At 56.0% G+C, this 20,168-nt stretch overlaps 1 protein-coding gene across 1 annotated transcript; it reads right to left on the reverse strand.

Moving 5' to 3' along the window:
* Nucleotides 1-2,070: 2,070 nt before the first annotated feature.
* Nucleotides 2,071-19,835, reverse strand: LOC137675317 (hexokinase-2). Its single transcript, XM_068421341.1, has 17 exons — nt 19,750-19,835; nt 12,205-12,353; nt 11,717-11,836; nt 9,676-9,771; nt 9,374-9,473; nt 8,965-9,148; nt 8,217-8,372; nt 7,834-8,067; nt 7,309-7,613; nt 6,659-6,807; nt 5,787-5,906; nt 5,333-5,428; nt 4,746-4,845; nt 4,405-4,588; nt 3,963-4,118; nt 3,447-3,680; nt 2,071-2,352 (listed from the first exon to the last, which is right to left on the reverse strand). The coding sequence occupies exons 1-17, from the start codon at nt 19,787-19,789 to the stop codon at nt 2,208-2,210; spliced, it is 2,568 nt and encodes an 855-aa protein (XP_068277442.1). The 5' UTR covers nt 19,790-19,835; the 3' UTR covers nt 2,071-2,207.
* Between the last annotated feature and the right edge of the window lie 333 nt (nt 19,836-20,168).

A 20,168-nucleotide genomic window follows, 5' to 3' on the forward strand; every position in this document is an offset into this window, starting at 1 on the left:
AAAAACGTTTCTCTTTCGATTTTTCAGTAGGCAAAACGCTGGTCTGCTGAGGAAAGAATCACACGCAACTGCTTGGTACCGTATTAGAGGATTTCCGTATCATCTTTCACAAATTTATTTAACATCTTCTAAAACTTCCACTAAACTTGGTTTCTTACATCATTTCTACACACTTGTTATCATTTTCTTGAGGCTTATAAAAAAAAATAAGCATTTAAAATGCCCAAAGAGTAATTTTGCTTGAAAATTGTGCTACTGAACTTGACCCCCACCCTAGAAGAGAGATTTTTTGGTAATGAGGTTACCCCAAGCAGTATAAAAATATACATAAAAATAGTCAAAAACTCTATCCTCCCAACTGAAGGTCGGTTCGGGAATTATTATTTTTTGTACATCGCTGGAATTTCATTATCTTCTGCTAAATATTTACAGAAACACACCCACCCCCCTCTCTGTCTGCCTCTGCTCCCCCAGGCAGAGAACTGCAGCATTTATTTCATCCGGAGGCTTTACCTGTTGGCAAAAACGAATCGCCGCTTCCCCCCGCCGGCACTCAAAGCGACGCTCCGGGCGCCCGCGTCCCTGGCACCGCTCGCCCACAGCCCTGAGGGTGCCCAAGGGAAATGAGGTGACACCAATTACTGCTAATAAATTAATCAAACAAGTCGAGATCGCCTTTGCTGGCGCCTCGCCGCGAGCCCACGCGTGCCAGGGCCGAGTGTTGGAGCGGGACCGTGGCGTGAGGGATGTGGGGCTCAGCCCTGAGTCCCCGCAGAGCCCTGGGTTACTTCACCACGCGCCACACTAGGAAGCGATGTGACTTTCCCGAGCGAAGCAGGCTGGGGAGGGCAAGGGGGATAAAATCAAACCTCTCCTTAGGTTATAAAACTCAGCCTAATCCTGAAAGCTTCACCTCGCTGCTCCCTGGGCATCGCATCCCTGGCTTTCTGCTTTCCCTTTTCCTTCTGGTGATAAATTCAGAATGCCCAAACCTCTTGTACGACCGTCCTCAGGAATGTGAGTCTCTCTCTCTCCAGTTTACCCCAAGAAAATTTTAAATTAAAAAAATAACACAAGAAAAAAAAAAAATAAGTACTCTGTACCCTTCTTAAGTGACATTAAAAGGTGAAGTCAAAACTACGCAATATAACACAACCCCCCCCCAGACTATGTACATAAAAAGAGGTGAGATCTCTTGAAACATAAATATACAGTGCATAAATCCAAGTGTCACCTACAAGGCTGCAGACGCAGAACTAATTTCACAGACAAAAAAAAAAGCAAACCGAACTCACCACACCAAGGGTGGACACACGACCACGACGTTTGGGGGATGTATTTGCAGGGAAAGAGACCGCCCCGTCGCGTGGGGGTTCCTCGGACCCGCAGGTGCACCAGGGAAGGGCGCTAGTGGTTTGCAAGGGGGTGTAACACAACCGTACGTACACGCCACGTTCCTACGCTCTATTTAGGTCGGGAAATGGGATTAGACCCTGAGTCCCCCCATTATTTCCAGGCACATGCTCTGCTGGAGCAGTTAAAGGGGCGCCTCTAACTGGGCTCCAGCAGGTTCTTTAATATTGCTCACCAACGGAGATACTTGGTATCTCTCAGTGCAGACTCGGCCCACGCCGGGTGGAATTCTGCACCCTGTGCTTTAAAGAGTTACCATGACTTTCATGGAAATAATACAGCCTTGATCAGGGTAAAAGACTAGTGGAGGTCTTTAGCCCAATCTTAGAGGTTTGCTTTCTACAGCACGGACACGCTACGACTCCGACACAGATAAATAGGTACCGGTTACTGTAAAGTGACAATGCAGTGTTAATTATTCTAGCATCATCCTTTTCGCTGGTAGGGAGAGTGGTTAGGAGACGTGGGGAAGGAGAGCTGGTGTTTGACGGAGGCTGCGAGCGGAACAGGTCCGGCTCTAACTGGAGGTGTAGGTAGACAGCCGAAAGACGCTTTTAGCTTTACTTGAGAACGCGGTTTTTATGGCATGCAAGAAAACTCCTAAGACAACTCTTTACACAAAGCACACAGCATCTCCAGGCCCACTGGTGGTATCTCAAGAGAACAAGTAAAGCTAAGAGTCTGCTTGCAAGGGGAGGCCACGTGTGTGTGTGTGTGTACAGAGGGAGGGAGGGATGGGGTGGGGAAACGTCCTGTTTTGCTGAAACCAAGCTCTTGGGCAAACCTCCTTCCTCCTATCGCTGGCCGGCGTCCCGGATCCGGCAGGCCACCGCCGTGATGAGCGCTGCGCCCTTGCCGCTGCCGTCTTCCGACTGGAGGAAGGTCACTTCGCAGTTCGGAGACAACTGCTTCACCGTTTCGTGCATGACGGTGGAGAAGCTGCAGGGCACAGGGAAGGGAGGGGGAGGAAGAGACGTTGATTTCACTTGCCTTGGGCTGAAGGTTTCAGCCCCACAGGGAACAAACCGCTTCACACCTATCTGCACAGCTGCCTTCGACAGCATCTCCACCAGAGCTACAGGCACCGAGGAGGAAAATGGGTGGAGAGAGAGAGAGAGAGCTGCCAGGCAGGAGGTATTGGAAAGCGTAAGTCCATAGTTGGCACAACATACTCAGCCTCTCACAGAATCACAGAATCAGTCAGGTTGGAAGAGCCCTCTGGGCTCATCGAGTCCAACCATTGCCCTGACACCACCATGGCAACTAGACCAGGGCACTAAGTGCCATGTCCAGTCTTGTCTTAAACCCCTCCAGAGATGGTGACTCCACCACCTCCCTGGGCAGCCCCTTCCAATGGCTAATGACCCTTGCTGAGAAGAAATTCTCTCCCTGCACTCAGGACCAAATCTGGCCCCTTCTCTAGTCCCACCAAGCCCTGAGAGGACCAATAAACCTTAATAGCCCTGAGGAGCCTCCCCTGGGGAAACTTCAGAGCCCTCCCTCTCCCCATGGGCCCCTGAGCCCTGTTTAAGCTCAGCCCTGTGCCTTTAGTCCTTGTCTGAGCAGCATTGTCCTAGGAGTGCCAGCCTTCAGCTCAGGCACAGTCTTATCTCTGCTTGGCCATGGGCCTTCTTGAACCAGCTCATGGACTTGACTTCTTGGTTTAGACCTGCTTCACCCCCATGGCTTTGCCTGATGATCTGGACTCCTGGTTGAACCTGGTCACCATCTCTTGGTCAACCTGGCCTCAGGTACTGTGGGACTGGGTCCTGGCTGGTGCGAGGTCCCTGCTGTGGTCCCTGTCTTGGTGCCCCATCCTTTAGGGAGCAGCTGGTTCTTGCTGTGCCTTGGCAGAGTTTAGGTCAGCGAGCTACTGGAAACCCTTGAGACCCTAAAAATACCTCCTCTCCTCTCCAACTACCCCATGAAGCTTTCCACACCGGCTCTCACTCAGCACCCCATCTGCCCAAGATGGGCAGATGCACCAGCATGAGCCCCCTTGGAGAACAACCGCACACCGCTAAGCAACTCACTGAGGGTGCAGCTTGTAGAGCGTCCCATCCACGCCGACCGTGACCTTGAGGAAGTCCAGCCCACGGTTCTCCCGAATCTTGTCCACCACGGCTGCCATGCCGGCCCCGCAGAGCTGAGCCGCCCGCCGGGCCACCACCGTGCACACCTCCTTCACGATGATGCTGTCGTCACACGTGGTCTCCAGGCCGAGATGCTGGAGGATGGAGCGGACCTGGAGCAGGGCCAGGCAGTCGCTGGGGAGGACACGAGGGCCAGGCAGCGTTAGGAGATGGAGCAGCTTGAATGTGTGGCTGCCCCTTTCTTATCTACGTCCTGCAGAGCCCAGGGACTCGTGGCTTGGGGGACACTGACTGGAGGGACTCCACAGCTCCCCTCTAACCTCAGCTTTCGGACATGGATGGTAGCTCTGGGACTTCTCCCACAAGCCCTGGAAACGCATTCCCCAAACTACATCTCTGCTCTGATCTGCAGCTGTAAGGCCAGAGTTGGTGCTCACCCCGGCTCTTGGACCTCACCTTTCTATCTGGGACAGGAACTTGGTCTCAAAGATCCCTCTGGTCTTCAGCCTCTCGGAGATCCGTCCCCGGAAGAGCAGCCCACGCTTGGTGAGATCCATCAGGATGTTCCGGACAATCTCCCCCAGGTACATCCCGCTGATCATCTTCTCAAACCTGGTGAGGAGAGGGCAAGGCTGGAAGTCAGGATGAGAAGGGACAGTGCGTCTGGATCGGGATCCCAGCTCTGCCAGGTGCCTTCGACCCAACCCCCTGGCCTGACACCCTGGAGCAGCGCTGTCCCCACCCTGCGGGCAGGGGACACGGGACACACCGGTGCATCTCAAAGCCAGACTCTGCCCCGCTCATCATCCCCTGATGCTCCACCAAGATGCTGGTGGGGCACCACTGGACACCCAGCCTCATTGGGGTCCCTTACCAGCCCCCCAAAGCCACCACACACCTTTGCTTCCCAGGGTTGAGAGACAGCTCATCCACTGCCAAGTCAAATTCCGTCCGGATGTCATCCAAGCACCCGTTGTCACCAAACGCCCCCCACTCCATGTTGACGCACATCCTGCCCTCCTCCCCTTCCACCAGCTCCACGTTCCTCATCTCCTCCATGTAACAGGCGTTGCTGCCTGTGCCTGCAGAGAGAGAAAAGCATCTTTCAACACGGCTGTTGGAGAAGTGGGGTGCGTACGCAAGAGAAGACCCCTCAGACACCTGGTGCCAGGAGCACCCCACGGGGATGGGTTTGGGATCGTGGGCAGAGGAACTCCATAAGAAAGTTTCAGTCCTCACCGACTATCAGCCCAACTTCACAATACGGATCTTCATACCCGCAGGTCATCATGGTGCCAACCGTGTCGTTTACCACCGCGACCACGTCCAGGTCGAATTCCTGCAGAGGGATGGGGTTGCATGGGTTACTGCTGGAGGACACGGCTTGCTACGACAGCGAAAGGACCTGTCTCCTGAGCATGGGAGTCCTCCAGGCACCCACACGGACCTCCTGCAGCCCCACGTGTCTGCAAGTGGATGCTCAAACCTCAAGACACCTCCAGCAAGAGGCTGAGGAGCTGGGACAGCCCTGCCCAAAATGCCCCCCAGGGCAGGAGCTTTGGGTGGTCTGCACCGAGGAAACGAGCGTGATGTCTCCCAAACTCACGGCGAGACAAGTCTGCTCCAACCCTGGCCAGAAGCCAGCTCTTAGCTCCGGGGTCTGAAAATCCAACCTCCAGTGATGACTAAAGGTGGCTGTTAAAATTCAGACACTCATTAGCCCGGTGCTCAGCCCATTAATTTGCTTCACAGGCCAATTAAAGATGCCAAAGAAGCTGGGATGTGGGAGCAAGCAGCCGGCTTCTCACAGCTCCGTGGATGCTCACCTCTCTCCTGTGAATTGCCTCCTTCAGCAGGTTCACCACATCTTCTCCTTCACAACCGGTCGCCTTGAAACCTTTTGTCCACTTCAGGAGAATCCCCTGTTGTGGAAACACCCCACGGTAAACCACCCAGGCTGATGAACAGGAGGGACACCAACCCCACGTCCACCAGCTCTTGGTGGGCACTGCCCAGCACGTGGAGGTCAGATCCTCACGTGTGGACATGCCTGAACTGGGTCGTCTCAAGATCTCAAGGGATCTGCGTTTGCTTTGATGCAGCAAAGGGGCTTTTCAGAAGCACCAACAGCTCCGAGCTCCTGCCCTCCCCTCTCTTGGGGCTCTACCTGACCTGCCACATGGTCATTGACGCTGGTACGTAGAGTTTCCAGTGTGTGCTTTGGCTTTTCAGCCAGCCCTGGGGACCGGACATGTGTGCTACCAGGTGGGTTGGGGTTACCTCATCCAGGTTGGTCTGCTGGCAAGGGAAGGAGAAGGTGAATCCGAGCGGGAGCGACACGCCCTTCATTCCCATGTATTCCAGGAAGTCAGAGATGCAGTGGACGATGTGGTCAAAAAGCTGGGTGCGCAAAGCCAAAAGGAGAAGTTACCACCACAGCTAGAAACTCAGCTGGATGCCAACCTGCCTGACCAATTGGAGATGTTGATCCATTCCCAAGCCAACGGGGCTTTGAACAGACCAGGACGCTGCTCAGCTGTGCCGTGCAAGGTGGGAAAATCCAAACCAGCTCCTTTTTCATCCCCTTCTCCACCGACAATGTGGTTGTATCCCTGTGATACCTCCACCTTGCAGGTCCCGTACTGCACCCAGAAGGGATGGAGGGGCTAGCGGGGAGGTGACCAGCTTCCTGGGTGGGGGGAAGTATCCCCAGTCTGCTAGAAATACTCCCAGTCCCCGAGCACTGCCTGGAGTGGTTTGCAAAACCCTTTCCATCTGCAAATAAGACTCTGGAGATGTCTCTTACTGCTTGTGTTGTGGTTTCTCTCCCTGGGAGAAGGGGATGATGCTTATCTGTCCTTGTGGAGTGTGTGGGATTCGGGGAGGCTCAGGGATGTCTGGGAATAACACAATTTCTAACCTACAAACCAGTCTCCAGCTTCCTAAAGCACATTTCAAACTCCAGAGCCTTGGGCAGAACTTGCTGCTCTAAAAGCAGGAGAGAACCAGCCTTCTCCACCCCTGGTTCTGCACCCTGGAAAGCAGAGCAAGGCAGAACCAGCTCCCGTGTCAGCCAACACGACTGCTTGCCATTTCTGCTGCCACCCCAGGGAAGAAGTCCCAGTTTTCTGCCTCCAGCTGTCCATCCTCACCTCCTCTCCCGTCCCCTGCATGATCTCCACCGGGATGGAGTAGATCTTGTTGTGCATCTCGACGCCGCGCCTCATGCCGTTCCTCACGCGCACCAGCAGCACCCGGAAATTGGTACCTCCCAGGTCCAGGGCGAGGAAATCTCCTTTTTCTGAAACCCAAGAGAGAATCATTAGGGGAGAGATCCTGACGAGGGGCATCCTGAACGTGGCCTCTTCCTGGGAGAGGACCAGAAACCAAGAGGTGGCTGGGAAATGGAGAACAGTGGGTGCAGGTGGGAAGGTGATGGAGAGGTTTGCTCCAGACTTAGGGAGATCATGGGGCTTCAAGCCAAGGGGCAGGTGCACGCCCAAGCCACCGACGGAACTGGGAGCACAACCCAAGATAATGGTGGTGAGGAACCTCCAGCGGTGAAAACCACAGTGAAAGCCAGGCTTTGTGTTAAGTCAAGTGCAGAACGTCCCGGAGGCTCAGCGCTTTTCCCAGTATAATACTGGAGGTTAAAAAGCTTTGTGCCACTCCCACCACAAAGAAGGAACTGGCCATGGCAAAGGTCCCAGCCCTTCCCTAAGCGGTGCAGGTGTTGGGAACAGTGGTGTGGGCTCTTTGCCCTACGTAGGACATACAGGAGCTTCTACACATGGTACATCACCTGTCCCATCTGGGGTTGAGCACACGTAGGTGGGCAGCATTTTCACCGTCGCCTCTGCGTGCGTCTCCTTGCCCAGACCGTTCTCCATCTCTATCCTCATCCTTTGCTTCACCTCCAGGAGCTGCTCGTGGCTCAGCTTGAGCGGCTCCAAAATCTTCTGCCGCGCCTTGTGCTGGGCGGCCAGTCTGTAGGCCACCGCCGTCACCATGGCTGCCCCTTTGCCACTTCCATCTTCTGACCTCACGAAACGGATCTCGCAGTCCGGCAGCAGCTTCCGCACCGTCTTATGGAGGCGCCGGGCAAAGCTACGGAGGAGGAAAGAGGACCTGAGTGATGTGGACCATGGTTGATGTGACCCTCTGGGGTCGTCAATGACTGGAGCCCCTTTGGTATCCAAAGGGAGGTGCCCAGGGGAATATCTGGAGATGTTCTGCTTGTGCCAAGCTTTCTCCACTGCTGGCAGGAACAGATTTGTGCTCTCTCACCCTCTCTCCCCACCAGCCTTGCCCATCCTCATGGACTCACTGAGGATGTTTCTTGTAGACGGAGCCATCCACGCCAACCGTGGACCGCAGCCTGTCCACCCCCTTGTTCTCCTTGATGCGTCGCAGCACGGCTGCCAGGGTGGCCCCGCACAGGTTGGCCGAGCGGGTGGAGACGATCTGGCAGATGCGATGGGTGGCTGCACAGTCTTCATGAGATGGCTCCAGGCCCAGCTTGGTGAGGATCTCATGGGCTTTCTGCAGCCCTTCTTTCTCCCTGTGCATCAAAGAACAAAAAAAGGATTAATGCCTGGAAATCCTGCTGTTGCCATCTGAAGTGTCCTGGTTTGCCCAGTGATGGGTCCTGTTTTCCCCCAGCACAGGTATCATGCCGGGACCCCAGGAAACCGTCCAGATCCTACTTACTTCTCAATAGCAGAGACGTATCTGGTCTCAAAGTGGCCTGTAGTGAGCAGATCTGGTGTGAGTCTTCCTCCAAACAAGAGCCCGTCCTTGGCCATCTTCACCAGGATGAGTCTGACCAGCTCTCCCATGTACATCCCGCTGATCATCTTCTCAAACCTGCCGATGGGGGAAGCACAAGATGGGTTTGTTTGGCTGCATGTGCTGTGAGGTGGCCACAGGTTGACCTTAAAAACACTTGTCAGCCTTCCAGGCCCAAATACAATCTAGATAATCCCTTTCCAGAGTAGTTTATCCCATCACTGAGAAGATAAAGCCATGTTGACATAACCATCACTCTGCAAGGAGAACTTGTGGCTACCTGAAGGGGGTTTGTCAGTTTGAAGAGACCCCCCCCCCCCAAATCCCACCCATCTGGGGAATGGGAGATCTGTAGGACTTGGATGTGGACATTAGGTGGTGGTGTTTGCCTTGGCTGGCAGATAACTTCATTGGCCGGGGAAAGACAGAGAAATCAACGCTTTCAAGTGAGAGGCTCACGAGGGAAGCGCGTGTTGAGTGGTTGGGTTGGGTGTACCAACCCAAATTTGTGATACAGCCCCTGTTGCCATTGGTGTAGCTGGCACGGTGGAGGACGTGGTGACCTAATTAACTAGGACGACCTCTTCGGTCCCACTAACGCCAGCGCAATGGGAGGACGGACAATGCAGAGCAAACCCCGAGCCTGAGGCGAAGCCAAGAATCTGCTTACAATTGTTTGCCAGGGTTGAGCGAGCCCATGTCTATCTCGCGGTCAAACTCCGTCCGGATGTCGTTGAGCACGCCGTCGTCACCGAAGGCCCCCCACTCCATGTTGATGCACATCCGACCCTCGTCCCCTTCCACCAGGTCTATGTGCCTCATCTCCTCCATGTAACAGGCGTTGGTGCCAGTACCTGAACCAAGCACGGGGACACTAATTATTCCCCATAATTAGCAACAGCCAAATGCACCATCAAAGTGAAGATGGAAGAAAACAAGCATTGGGCAATGCTGGCTTTCTAACATCGCTATCTCCTTTCTTTTTCCCCCAAAAAGACCCTGAAGGCCCCAAGAACCATGATCTCCTGGAGTTCATGGAGAGATGGACCCCAATTCTCCCCCCGCTTGCTGCAGCTCACCAACAATGAGGCCAACTTCGCAGTTATGATCGTCGTAGCCGCAGGTCATCATGGTCCCAACAGTGTCGTTCACCACGGCCACGATGTCAATGTCAAAGTCCTGAGATGGTGGAGAGGAGAGAGATAGAGTCAGTGTGGCCAAAATGGATTGAAGCATCTCTGCTGTCAAGGTGAGGTCACCCCTGGCACAACTTGAGGCTGTTTCCTCTTGTCCCATCACCTTGACTCAAGGTGAGGTCCCAGGGAACCACGTACTCCCATCACACCACCCCAGGAGGTGACAGACCTGCCCAACTTCTTACCCCTCTTTTCTTGATGGACTTGCGCAGCATTGACACCACGTCTTTCCCCTCCACGCTGCTGCATTTGAATCCCTTCGTCCACGTGACGAGGATGCTCTATGGAGAAACAGCGAGAAGGAACGCTCGGGGGACGGACCCACCAAGCCACGCGTCTCAAGGGCTCCCTGATGCCAGGCAAGGGCTGGAGGGACGCACAGGTCGGTCCCTCCTCGCTATCACCTCACGAGCTGCGGTATCAGCAACCATTTCCGCGTCGCCGTGCAGATAAATTTTATGGCCGCGAAACAGCACGCGAGTCGCTCGTTGCTCCTCAGCGGGAGGGAACGTGGTGCCCGTGACTGGGTTTTATGGAGCCCTGGAGCAAAAGCTGTTCCCGAGCCTACGTAGAGCTCCTTGCCCCATCGCTGTGGGGTGGGGGTCTCGCCATCCCCCGTGGCTGGAGGTACCGGGTGCGTCCCCACCCAGCAGAGCCACCGCAGTCACCCAGGAAGGGGAAGGGGAAGGGGAAGGGGAAGGGAAGGGAAGGGAAGGGAAGGGAAGGGAAGGGAAGGGAAGGGAAGGGAAGGGAAGGGAAGGGAAGGGAAGGGAAGGGAAGGGAAGGGAAGGGAAGGGACTCGGTTGCATTCGCAATCTCCAACCCTAGAGCCCCAGATGCCTTAGTGAGGCAAACACCACCCTGCCTTACAGATGGGGAAACTGAGGCACGGAGATAAGCAAACGGGTCGATGACACCAGGGACAGACACTTCCTCTCTCAGCTTCTGTAATTTTTTTTTTTTACAGCCCTTGCTACCCCTACGAGGAAAGCGTTAATCTCCTTCCTCATTACTTCTGCCCAATCGCTCAGGCACGAGAGAGCACGACTCGCTCCATCCCTGGTACAAAATGCCGCCGCCGCCACGTTCCCACCCCGGGGAGGACGTGCTGGATCGCCGGCGCGCCATGGAGCCGCCCTCCTTTCCCGTCCTACCCGGGGAAGCCGCGTGAGATAAGGGCAAGGAAAGCACCAGCCTCTCCCCTCTCCCTTCTCCACGAGCCAGAGGCGGTGGGTGGCAGGAGAGGGGCCACGTGCCTTGGCCGCGCTCCGCTCGCCGAGACGTTTAGTCTCCCAGCGAGGTCACGGGCTCCCGGCGCAGCTGAGCGGAGCTGACAGCCACCAAGTCCCAGCTGCCTGGGGCACGGCGAGCAGCCGGGGTGGGTGACCCCCCCTCCCTGCTCCCTGCGCCGGCTGCACGACAAGGGGATGTGATGCTCGGCACGTCTGGGCTGCCTTTGGCTGCGGGCGGCTGGAGCTGCTCGCGCCGCCGCAGCCGCTTTCCTTGAGCTCTGGCTGCAGAGGAGGGGAAAAAGCCGCTTTCCGTGGAGGCATCTGTGCAACCAGCACGTGAAACATCACCTCCAGGACCCCTGCGAGACCCAGGACACATCCTTTGCTCCCATCGCAGAATCAATGAGGTTGGAAGAGCCCTCTGGGCTCATCGAGTCCAATCATTGCCCTGACACCACCATGGCAACTAGACCATGGCACTAAGTGCCATGTCCAGTCTTGTCTTAAACCCCTCCAGAGATGGTGACTCCACCACCTCCCTGGGCAGCCCCTTCCAATGCCCAATAACCCTTCCTGTGAAGAGATTTTTCCTAATATCTAACCTGAACCTCCCATGGCACAACTTGAGGCTGTGTCTTCTCATCCTATCACTTGTTACCTGGGAGAAGAGCCTGACCCCCACCCCGCTACACCCTCCTTTCATGTAGTTGTAGAGAGCGAGAAGGTCTCCCCTCAGCCTCCTTTTCTCCAGGCTGAACCCCCCCAGGTCCCTCAGCTGCTCCTCACAAGCTCTCCAGACCCTTCTCCTTGTGCTCCAGACCCTTCACCAGCTCTGCTGCCCTTCTCTGGACTTGCTCCAGCGAGCACCAAGACCTTACACACTATCCAACCCCAACAAGCCTTTTAATAAGCACAAGCTAAATCGATGTGGGACAGCTCACCCCCCTCCCAAGCTCAGCCACAACCCTCACATGGAGGCGAGACCTTCACTCACCTCATCCAGCTTGGTCTGGTGACATGGGAAGGAGAAGGTGAAGCCAAGGGGCAGTTTCTTGTCTTTGATTTTCAGCTTCTCCAGGAAGTTGGCCAAGCACTCGGCAATGTGGTCAAAGAGCTGTGAGAAAAAAAGGCAAAGAGTGAGCCCTCGCCCGGCTGTCCTGACCAAGACCATGCACCAGAGCAACGCCTGCATCCCTGCCCGCTTGGTCTGTCACCCATATGACACCTCCATGGTCCTCACCCATCCTTGGTGTCAGGAATTAATAGCTCCAGGCAAAGGAAGGCAAGGATCTACCCAGATCCTGATGGGCAAGGCAGCAATAGGATGCTGCTCCAACCCCATCACACAGCTTGGGGTGACACCAGCCCTCCCTTCAGGCAGAACTGCCCCAAGATGGGGGGTTCCCCCCATGGGGGGAAGCCCTGCAGTTGGGGAGGTTGCCCAGGAGAGCAGGGATGGAGGGGGAGAAGGGTTGAACCCACCTGCACCCCACTGCCTCGCATGAGTTCCTCAGGGATGGCGTAGATCTGGTTCTCCATTTCGACCTTCTGCAGGCCATTGTCGGACACCTTCACCCTCAGCACGCGGAAATTGGTGCCACCGAGGTCCAGCGCCAAGAAGTCCCCATCCTCTGCGGGAGCCCAGACAAGAACAACCATTAACTCCGCGGGTCCCTTTTGGCAGCAGCGGTGCCCGTGTCGGACAGCCCTGGAGCAGGCGAGGAAGTCACCTGCCACCTCACAAAAAGGAGGGCAAGGGATTCTTTTTTAATATTTTTTTCATGATTTATTATTATAGTTTCTGGTTTTTTTGTACTTTATTAGATCTGTGGCTGGATTTTCTGCCTTCCTGGCACCCCCAGAGCTGATGGGCACCAAAAGCAGCATCTTTAAGACGTATCCCAATGCCCTGGGTAGGGCGTGCGGAGGCGGTGGCTGAGCCAGGAGCCCGTCTGCTGGCAGGAGGACGGATCCCACCGGCCCCATCCTTACAAACCCCCGCCCAAACCGACGCCGCTCCCAGGCAAGACGAGCTCCAGCCTCAGGCTCCATAAGGAAGGCGGCGGCAGAGCCCGTTCCTGACCCTGTTGACGCAAGATGCTCGGGAAAGCTCCTAAATCTCCAGCCCAAGCGGTTAAAACCCCGCTAACCAGCTGTTGAAGGACTAGAATTTGGCTAAACGTGATATATGGAAAGAAAAAAAACCTTCATGTTCAGGCTTGGCTGCCTCAGCCCAGGACAACCTCCCCTGCCCTGCCCCAGGAATCCCGTGCACTCCCGGCATGCGGCTTCTCGCCGAAGGCAAGATTGGAAGGTGTAAGCAGGAAACCAGGGAGGAAGAAAAAAAAAAAAACCCAAAAGACCTTCGGGGACTCATTGCTGGGATGTGTCTTCGTTGGCCAAGAGGAGCCCCAGGTCTTGCTGCCTCCAAGACCCAACGGTTGAGCCCAGCAGGTTTCGCCTCCTGTTTGTTTTTATCGTAGCAGGCACCAAGGCAGCTCGTTGAATTTGGGCCCGACTGAGACCTGGGGTGCGGAGGGGGGGGAAAAGCGCCAAGCTGGCTGTTTTAAATACCTAGCGGCGTTGGGGAGAGGGCTGGGGGAAAGGCCTCTCTCAGCACTGTTTGATTTCTGAATGCATTAAATGTGCTGCGCTGGCTCCCCCGGGTAGATTACGGCGCCCGGGGGCCGCATTGTGCCCGTCCGATGCTTTTACAAAGGGGCCGGAGTTTGAAACAAAAAGTGTGGGTTATTAGTATTCGAGTGACACCGAGCCAGGCAGCGTCTCCAGTGACTCCAGCTGAAAAGGCAGCTCGGCGGGCGTCTTTCCTGGAGCTGACCTCCTTGATGGCCAGGAAGGGCCAATGGTGTCCTGGGGTGTGTGAGGAAGAGTGTGGCCAGCAGGTCGAGGGAGGTTCTCCTCCGCCTCTGCACTGCGCTGGTGAGGCCACACCTGGAGTAACTGTGTGCAGTTCTGGGCCCCCCAGTTCAAGAGAAACCAGGAGCTACTGGAGAGAGTCCAGTGGAGGGTACAGAGACGGTCAGAGGGCTGGAGCATCTCTGCTACGAGGAGAGGCTGAGGGAGCTGGGGCTGTTCAGCTGGAGAAGAGCAGACTGAGGGGGATCTTATCAGTGCTTACAGATACCTTAGGGGCGGGTGTCAAGGGGATCACAGAATCACAGAATCAATGAGGTTGGAAGAGCCCTCTGGGATCATCGAGTCCAACCATTGCCCTGACACCACCATGGCAACTAGACCAGGGCACTAAGTGCCATGTCCAGGCTTTTCTTAAACCCCTCCAGAGATGGTGACTCCACCACCTCCCTGGGCAGCCCCTTCCAATGTCTGATGACCCTTGCTGAGAAGGGATGGGGCCAGACTCTTCTCAGTGGTGCCCAGCAACAGGACAAGGGGCAACGGGCACAAACTGAAACACGGGAAGTTCCATCTCAATATAAGGAAAAACTTCTTCACTTTGAGGGTGCCAGAGCACGAGAACAGGCTGCCCAGGGAGGTGCTGGACGATCCTTCTCTGGAGCTACTCAAAGCCTTGTGCAACCTGCTCTAGGTGACCCTGCTTTGGCAGGGCGTTGGACTAGATGATCTCCAGAGGTCCCTTCTAACCCCAAGCAGTCTGTGACTCTGTGACCCTGCAAGCACACGGGGCAAGGGCACTGCAGACAGTGATGGATTTGGAGCCTGGGCTGTGAGCAGCTTTATAAAGTCCCTCTGGAAAGGTCTATTAAAAGCAAGTCCTCACACTCCGAGGGAATGAGAAGATGAGGAATAAGAGGGGCTCAGAGGTCTTGAACAGCCTTGGTGCTCAGGATGGAGAACGGGGAAGCTCAGCGCATCACCCCAGGGGTGATGCATGGCAGGTCGGGTCCTGGCTCTCGGTGGTACCAGCCCCGATGCTCTGGTGAAGGTCACACCCTGAGATGAACCAGCCAGCGGGACGAGGAGATGCCAAGGCAGAAACACCATTATTTGAACAAAAGCTGAAGTTCAGCCAAGTCCCTGCACGGGCTCTGGCCAACCCTCACTTCATCTCTGGAGCAACACACACCCCCTGCGAGGGCCATTACGCTCCAAACCCAGACCCCATCAAAGCTTTGCGACTCATCAACTCATCCCTCCTCCAATAACACCCTCGGCGTAGCTCTGAGCGAGGCAGCGCAGCCAAGAACCGTCTCATTCAGCGCTTCCAGGGCTGGAGAACAGCAAATCCTGGAGATTCATTTCTCCTCCTCGCCTTGACCCTTTGCAAGGGATGAGGTTTAGACCAATTTGGCAGCTCATTTTGCAGACTGCCAGCCCCAGGGCATGCCTTGGATGCTCAAAATACCTGGATGCTGCCAACGCACCAGGATAACCCTCAGCAAAGCTCCTCGCTGTCCCAACATTCCCAGTAAGCCCACGGTGGGGATTTAGCCTCAGCCACGGACGGGCAGAGGTGGACGTGACGCCTGGCTGGGCACCGCTGGCATCGTGTTCTGCACCAACCAGGGGTCAAGCCGTACTCCTGCTTCCCTCGCTGTCAGCACAGATGCCATTCTACTTGCTAGCAGAGCGTGAAAAATACCTCAAGGGGTTGATAAATATGCCAGGGCTCGGGATGCTGAAGCCAAGAGGCTCACAGGGTGCTCAGCTCCTTGGAGATAACACGGGGAACCAAGGAGGAACAGATATCCCCCCCAAAAAAAGGGTCAAGGAGCTGAGGACAGGGCTGTCCCCCCTCTGCACACCCAGTATTTTGGTGGAACCACCATCCCTTGACTTGCCACCCACCGACCCTCGCCACGAAGCAGCAGCAGGACCTAACCTAACGACGCAAAATCCCCCTTCCAGGATTTTTTTGGATTCCGGGGCTTTGCAGGAGGAGAAAAGGCAGCAAAATATCCCTTGGGAAAACCCCCCAGGCTGAAGCAACACGGCTGCGGGACGGGCTCCACCGGCCGATATCGCGCCTGGGTCCTCCCTTCGATGAGGGCTCCCGTGATAAGGTGGAGGCTGCGGCGCTGAGCTCACAAACCAAACAGCGAGGGCAAACACGGAGCTCCGATTCGAGGGCTGCTTTGCTCTCAGCAAACCACCTAAGGGTGATTTATTTTATAGGAATTCTCAAATCAGCTTAATAAAAAAAAATAATAAGAGAAAAGCTGGAGCAGGTCCAGGCTCTGCCCCGCGGGGAGATGCAGGAGAAGGTGGAGGCGCAGACCTCGGTGATTCCCACTCCGTCCCCACGTGCGGACGCCCTTGCCAGCCCTCCCCTGCCTCCCTTCAGCAAGTTGAGAGGATTCAAGAAGAAGAGGGACTATAAAAACCCCAGTGCTCACATCAGCACCTCCATCGAATTAGCAGCGGGGAGCAGCAAAGGGGCTTATGATGTGCTGGGTGTGAAATACGGGGTTTGCAGCAACTGAAAGCTCCAGGATTAACCTGAAGGTTTGGTTTGGATAGAATTGGGTCCAGCAAAGAGCAACTCACGGCGAGAGCCGTCCCACAGTGATTCCCCAACGTGATTCCTTGCTGGGGAGTGCAGGAAATCGCCGGGCGAGGGGCTCTGGGCATGAAAGTGGCATTTTTTTTAAAGCCTTTCAAGACTGTGGGCCATGTGAGCTGGTTTTCTTGCAGAAGCAGCTGGTTATGGGCAGGAACCAACCCCACCGGCCAAGGAAAGGACGTTGCAAAGAACCATCCTTTGAATTTCGAGGGGATTTGACCACCAAAGACCTGCAGCATCCTCCTGAAAACCCCAGGCCATGGATATCAGCTGCTGGGGCTTAACGGAGGATGCACCAGAAGATCCTTGTGTCAACAAGGGGTTTAGTTGGGGCTGTTCAGCCTGGAGAAGAGAAGGCTCCGGGGAGACCTTCTAGCACCTTCCAGTACCTGAAGGGGCTACAGGAAAGCTGGAGAGGGGCTTTTTACAAGGGCATGGAGTGACAGGACGAGGGGGAATGGTTTTAAACTGAAAGAGGGGAGACTGAGATGAGATATGAGGAAGAAATTCTTTGCTGTGAGGGGGTGAGACCCTGGCCCAGGTCGCCCAGAGAAGCTGTGGCTGCCCCCTCCCTGGCAGTGTTCAAGGCCAGGTTGGATGGGGCTGGGAGCAACCTGGGCTGGTGGAAAGAGTCCCTGCCCGTGGCAGGGTGGGTGGAACGAGATGGGCTTTAAGGTCCCTTCCAACCAAGTAAAAGCTCCTTTGGGGTCCGTTCCCCCCCCACCCGCGGTAGGATGCCCGTCGCCTCACCGCATGGCATTTCGGTGGGTGCTGGAGCCGAGCAAAGCAAGGGAAGTTGCTTTTAGGAGACATCCCACTTCAGAAGCAGAAATTTCCCCCCCCACCTCTTATCACACCGCATCGGGAACAGCGAAGCCACCAAGAGCGCAGAGGAGGAGAGCCGGGTCTGTGTTTTGACTTCGACCCGTAGATGTGACCTTGTATTTCTCTAAGCGCTTCTCATCCGCCCGGATCCCGGGGAGCTGCCGGCTGCGCATTAGATGGAGCATAATCCGACAGCGGAGACAACCCGCGCTAGAGCAAGGAGGGGTGGGAAGGGCAGGGATGCTGTGGAGGAGGAAGGTGTGGAGCCTCCAAGCCCGTGTGACACCCCGTCGTTGAGATGGGAGGCAGCCCCTGACACCCGAAGTGGGTGGGAGCAGGATTTTGTGCCTGGCCAACATCAGACTTTGCCCAGAAGCTTCCTAAAAAGCAGAAGGAAAGTCGCGCCCCTGGATGTTGAGCTCTTCCCGAGTCGTTGTCACACCATCGCTTCGGGAGGTGACGTGCCAGGGGAGCTGGCAGCGAGCCCCACCTCGGGCTGCCCTTGGCTCTCCCCCACGGCCCCGACGTGCCACCTTCCAGCCCGCGCCTCCTCCAAAACCCAACAGCAGAGACGCCGATGCCGCTCACGGCCCCGATCCAGCTGGAGCCGTACAGGGAAATCCCAGCTCTTGGCTCCATGGGACTTGCTGGAAAACCTCCTGCTCCCCAGTCCCTGGGCAGCTGCAGCCCCGTCACTGCCCCACCATCCCTTTGGCGTAACATTTTCCGTGTCGTGCCCTTTTTCCCCACACACTGGGCTGGCTTTGAGTGAGAAATGCCACCCAGGACACTGGAGAAGCTGCAAACCAGGAGGATATGGGGAAGGAAGCCAAGGTTTGCTCTTCTAAGGGCGAGGAGGATTGCACCTTCTCCCCAACATAGGTTGGGGTGCTGAGAGCTCTGCTCCTGCCTCTTGGGTGCTCACACGCTCACCCAGTACCTTTGGCTGCAATAGCTCCCATGTCCATGGGATGGGGCCACCATGGGGTGGCATTTCGGCTATCCCAGTAATTAAAAATATTCTCAAATATTTAAATAGATTGAAAGGTCCATCCCCAGGCAGGCAGGTCCAGCTGAGGGGGGTACGTGCACCTGGGGGGGGACCTGAGCACATGGGATGCAGCAAGCAGGATGGCTCCACATGCCAGGTGTGGGGATGCTTCGGTACTTCAAGAGGGTTGTAAGATGGGGACAGACCTTTTAGCAGGGCCTGGAGTGGCAGGACAAGGGGGAATGATTTTAAACTGGGAGAGGAGAGATTCAGACTAGATATAAGGAGGAATTTTTTGTGGTGAGACACTGGCACAGGTTGCCCAGAGAGGTGGGAGACACCCCATACCTGGAGACTTTCAAGGTCAGGTTGGACGGGGCTCTGAGGAACATGATCGAGGTGAAGATATCCTTGCTCATGGCATTGGGGTTGGACTGGGTGACCTTCAAAGGTCCCTTCAACCCAAACCATCCTATGATGCCTGTGACTCCCCAGGGACTTGTCCCCTCAGACCTCACCGAGATGTCACCAGCAAACACCCACCCAGAGGTGGCCAGCGACGCAGACCTTCAGCTCAACACCTCAGTCCTCGCCTCAAGGGAGTGGACAGCCAGCAGCAAGGGGGTTTTTTGGCTGTTTGAGCATGACTACCTCTTGGGTACGCTCTATTAAACACCCGGCAGGCTCGCACCGGCTCGGCGTGCTTCTCGGGAGAGGACACTCCAGTCGCTGCCCACCAAGGCCAGGTCACTCGAGACTCCAGCCCCAGCATCTGCTGGGACCCGCTCACCTCCAGAAGCCAGGTATGAAAATACAGCGGGGACAAAACAGCTGGGGCTGGGGAGGGAAGGGCAGATGGGTCTTTCCATCAGCTCCTTTCCTCTTTACCCACCTTCCCCGCTGGCCATCAGCAGTCTTTGACACCGAGGTTTTGCAAGGACCTCCATTCGGGCTGCCCAGGGAGGTGGTGGAGTCACCATCTCGGGAGGGGTTTAAGAAAAGCCTGGCCATGGCACTTAGTGCCCTGGTCTAGTTGCCATGGTGGTGTCAGGGCAATGGTTGGACTCGATGATCCCAGAGGGCTCTTCCAACCTCATTGATTCTGTGATTCCTTGAAGGTGCCAACACAGGAGCAACTCCAAGTCTGAGCAACTCCAGCCAACAGGACCAACCAGCCCAGGGACTTTCCCCAGGGCTACTGCCAACCCAGATGTGGAGCCAGGGGCAGCTCCAGCTGCTCGAGGCTCTCTGTCCCTCCCAGCAGCCAGCACCACTCCACCAGCTTCGAGCACCGGGAGACTCAGCAGGTCCTGGGTGTTTCTGCGTGCCGGCAGGCAAGGGGCGATGCTGCAGGGACCACGACAAAGCCCCTTCCCAGAGCACCAAGGAGAGGAGGCACAAGGCAATTTCCCACGTGGATGCTCAAGGAAGCAGATTTTTGGGTTGAGAGAAGTTGCAGCCCCCCTAGTCCCAGCACAGTGAGGGGAACGAGACCTCTTGCCACGCTAAACCTTGCTCAGCAGAAGCAGGATGAAGCCCTGCAGGACCAGGAGTGAAGGTGGCCATGGGTGCCAGCCCTGTGTTGGCAGCACCGTGAGGATGGGTGGCCCCAGCCCTCCTTCCCGGCACGTGTTGGCACCTACTGAGACCTCCCCACCGCGGTGTCCCTCTGCCCTGCCAGGACAGAGCATCTCCTGTCTCACGGTACCTGTTCCATCCGGAGTGGATCTCACGAAGGTGGGCAGCATCTTCACCGAGGCGGTAGGGTTGGTTTCTGCTCCCAGCCCCTTCTCCATCTCCTTCCCGAAACGCTGGGACACTTCTTGGAGGGTCTCCTCGGAGAGCCGCATGTGGTAGAGGTACTTGTCGATCTGAAAAGTGGAGATCAAGCCAAAAAACGTCAGCTGGAGGGTTGGGGGACACGGGCACAACCCCTGTGACATGTTCAGGACAGCGTTCAGCCCCCCGTCATGTCTGATGGAAGAAGCAGGAGCAGGTTGTGACCCACCTCAAAGGGCAGGACACGGCTGGGCCAGCACGTTGCCAGTGCCAGGACAGCTGATCTCCAGGCACACTGATAACGCCTGCCACCACTCTTGCACCTCTTCCCAAGCATCCAGGGCCGCT

This window comes from Nyctibius grandis, chromosome 33 (assembly GCF_013368605.1).
Source record: "Nyctibius grandis isolate bNycGra1 chromosome 33, bNycGra1.pri, whole genome shotgun sequence".
NCBI classification, from domain to species: domain Eukaryota; kingdom Metazoa; phylum Chordata; class Aves; order Nyctibiiformes; family Nyctibiidae; genus Nyctibius; species Nyctibius grandis.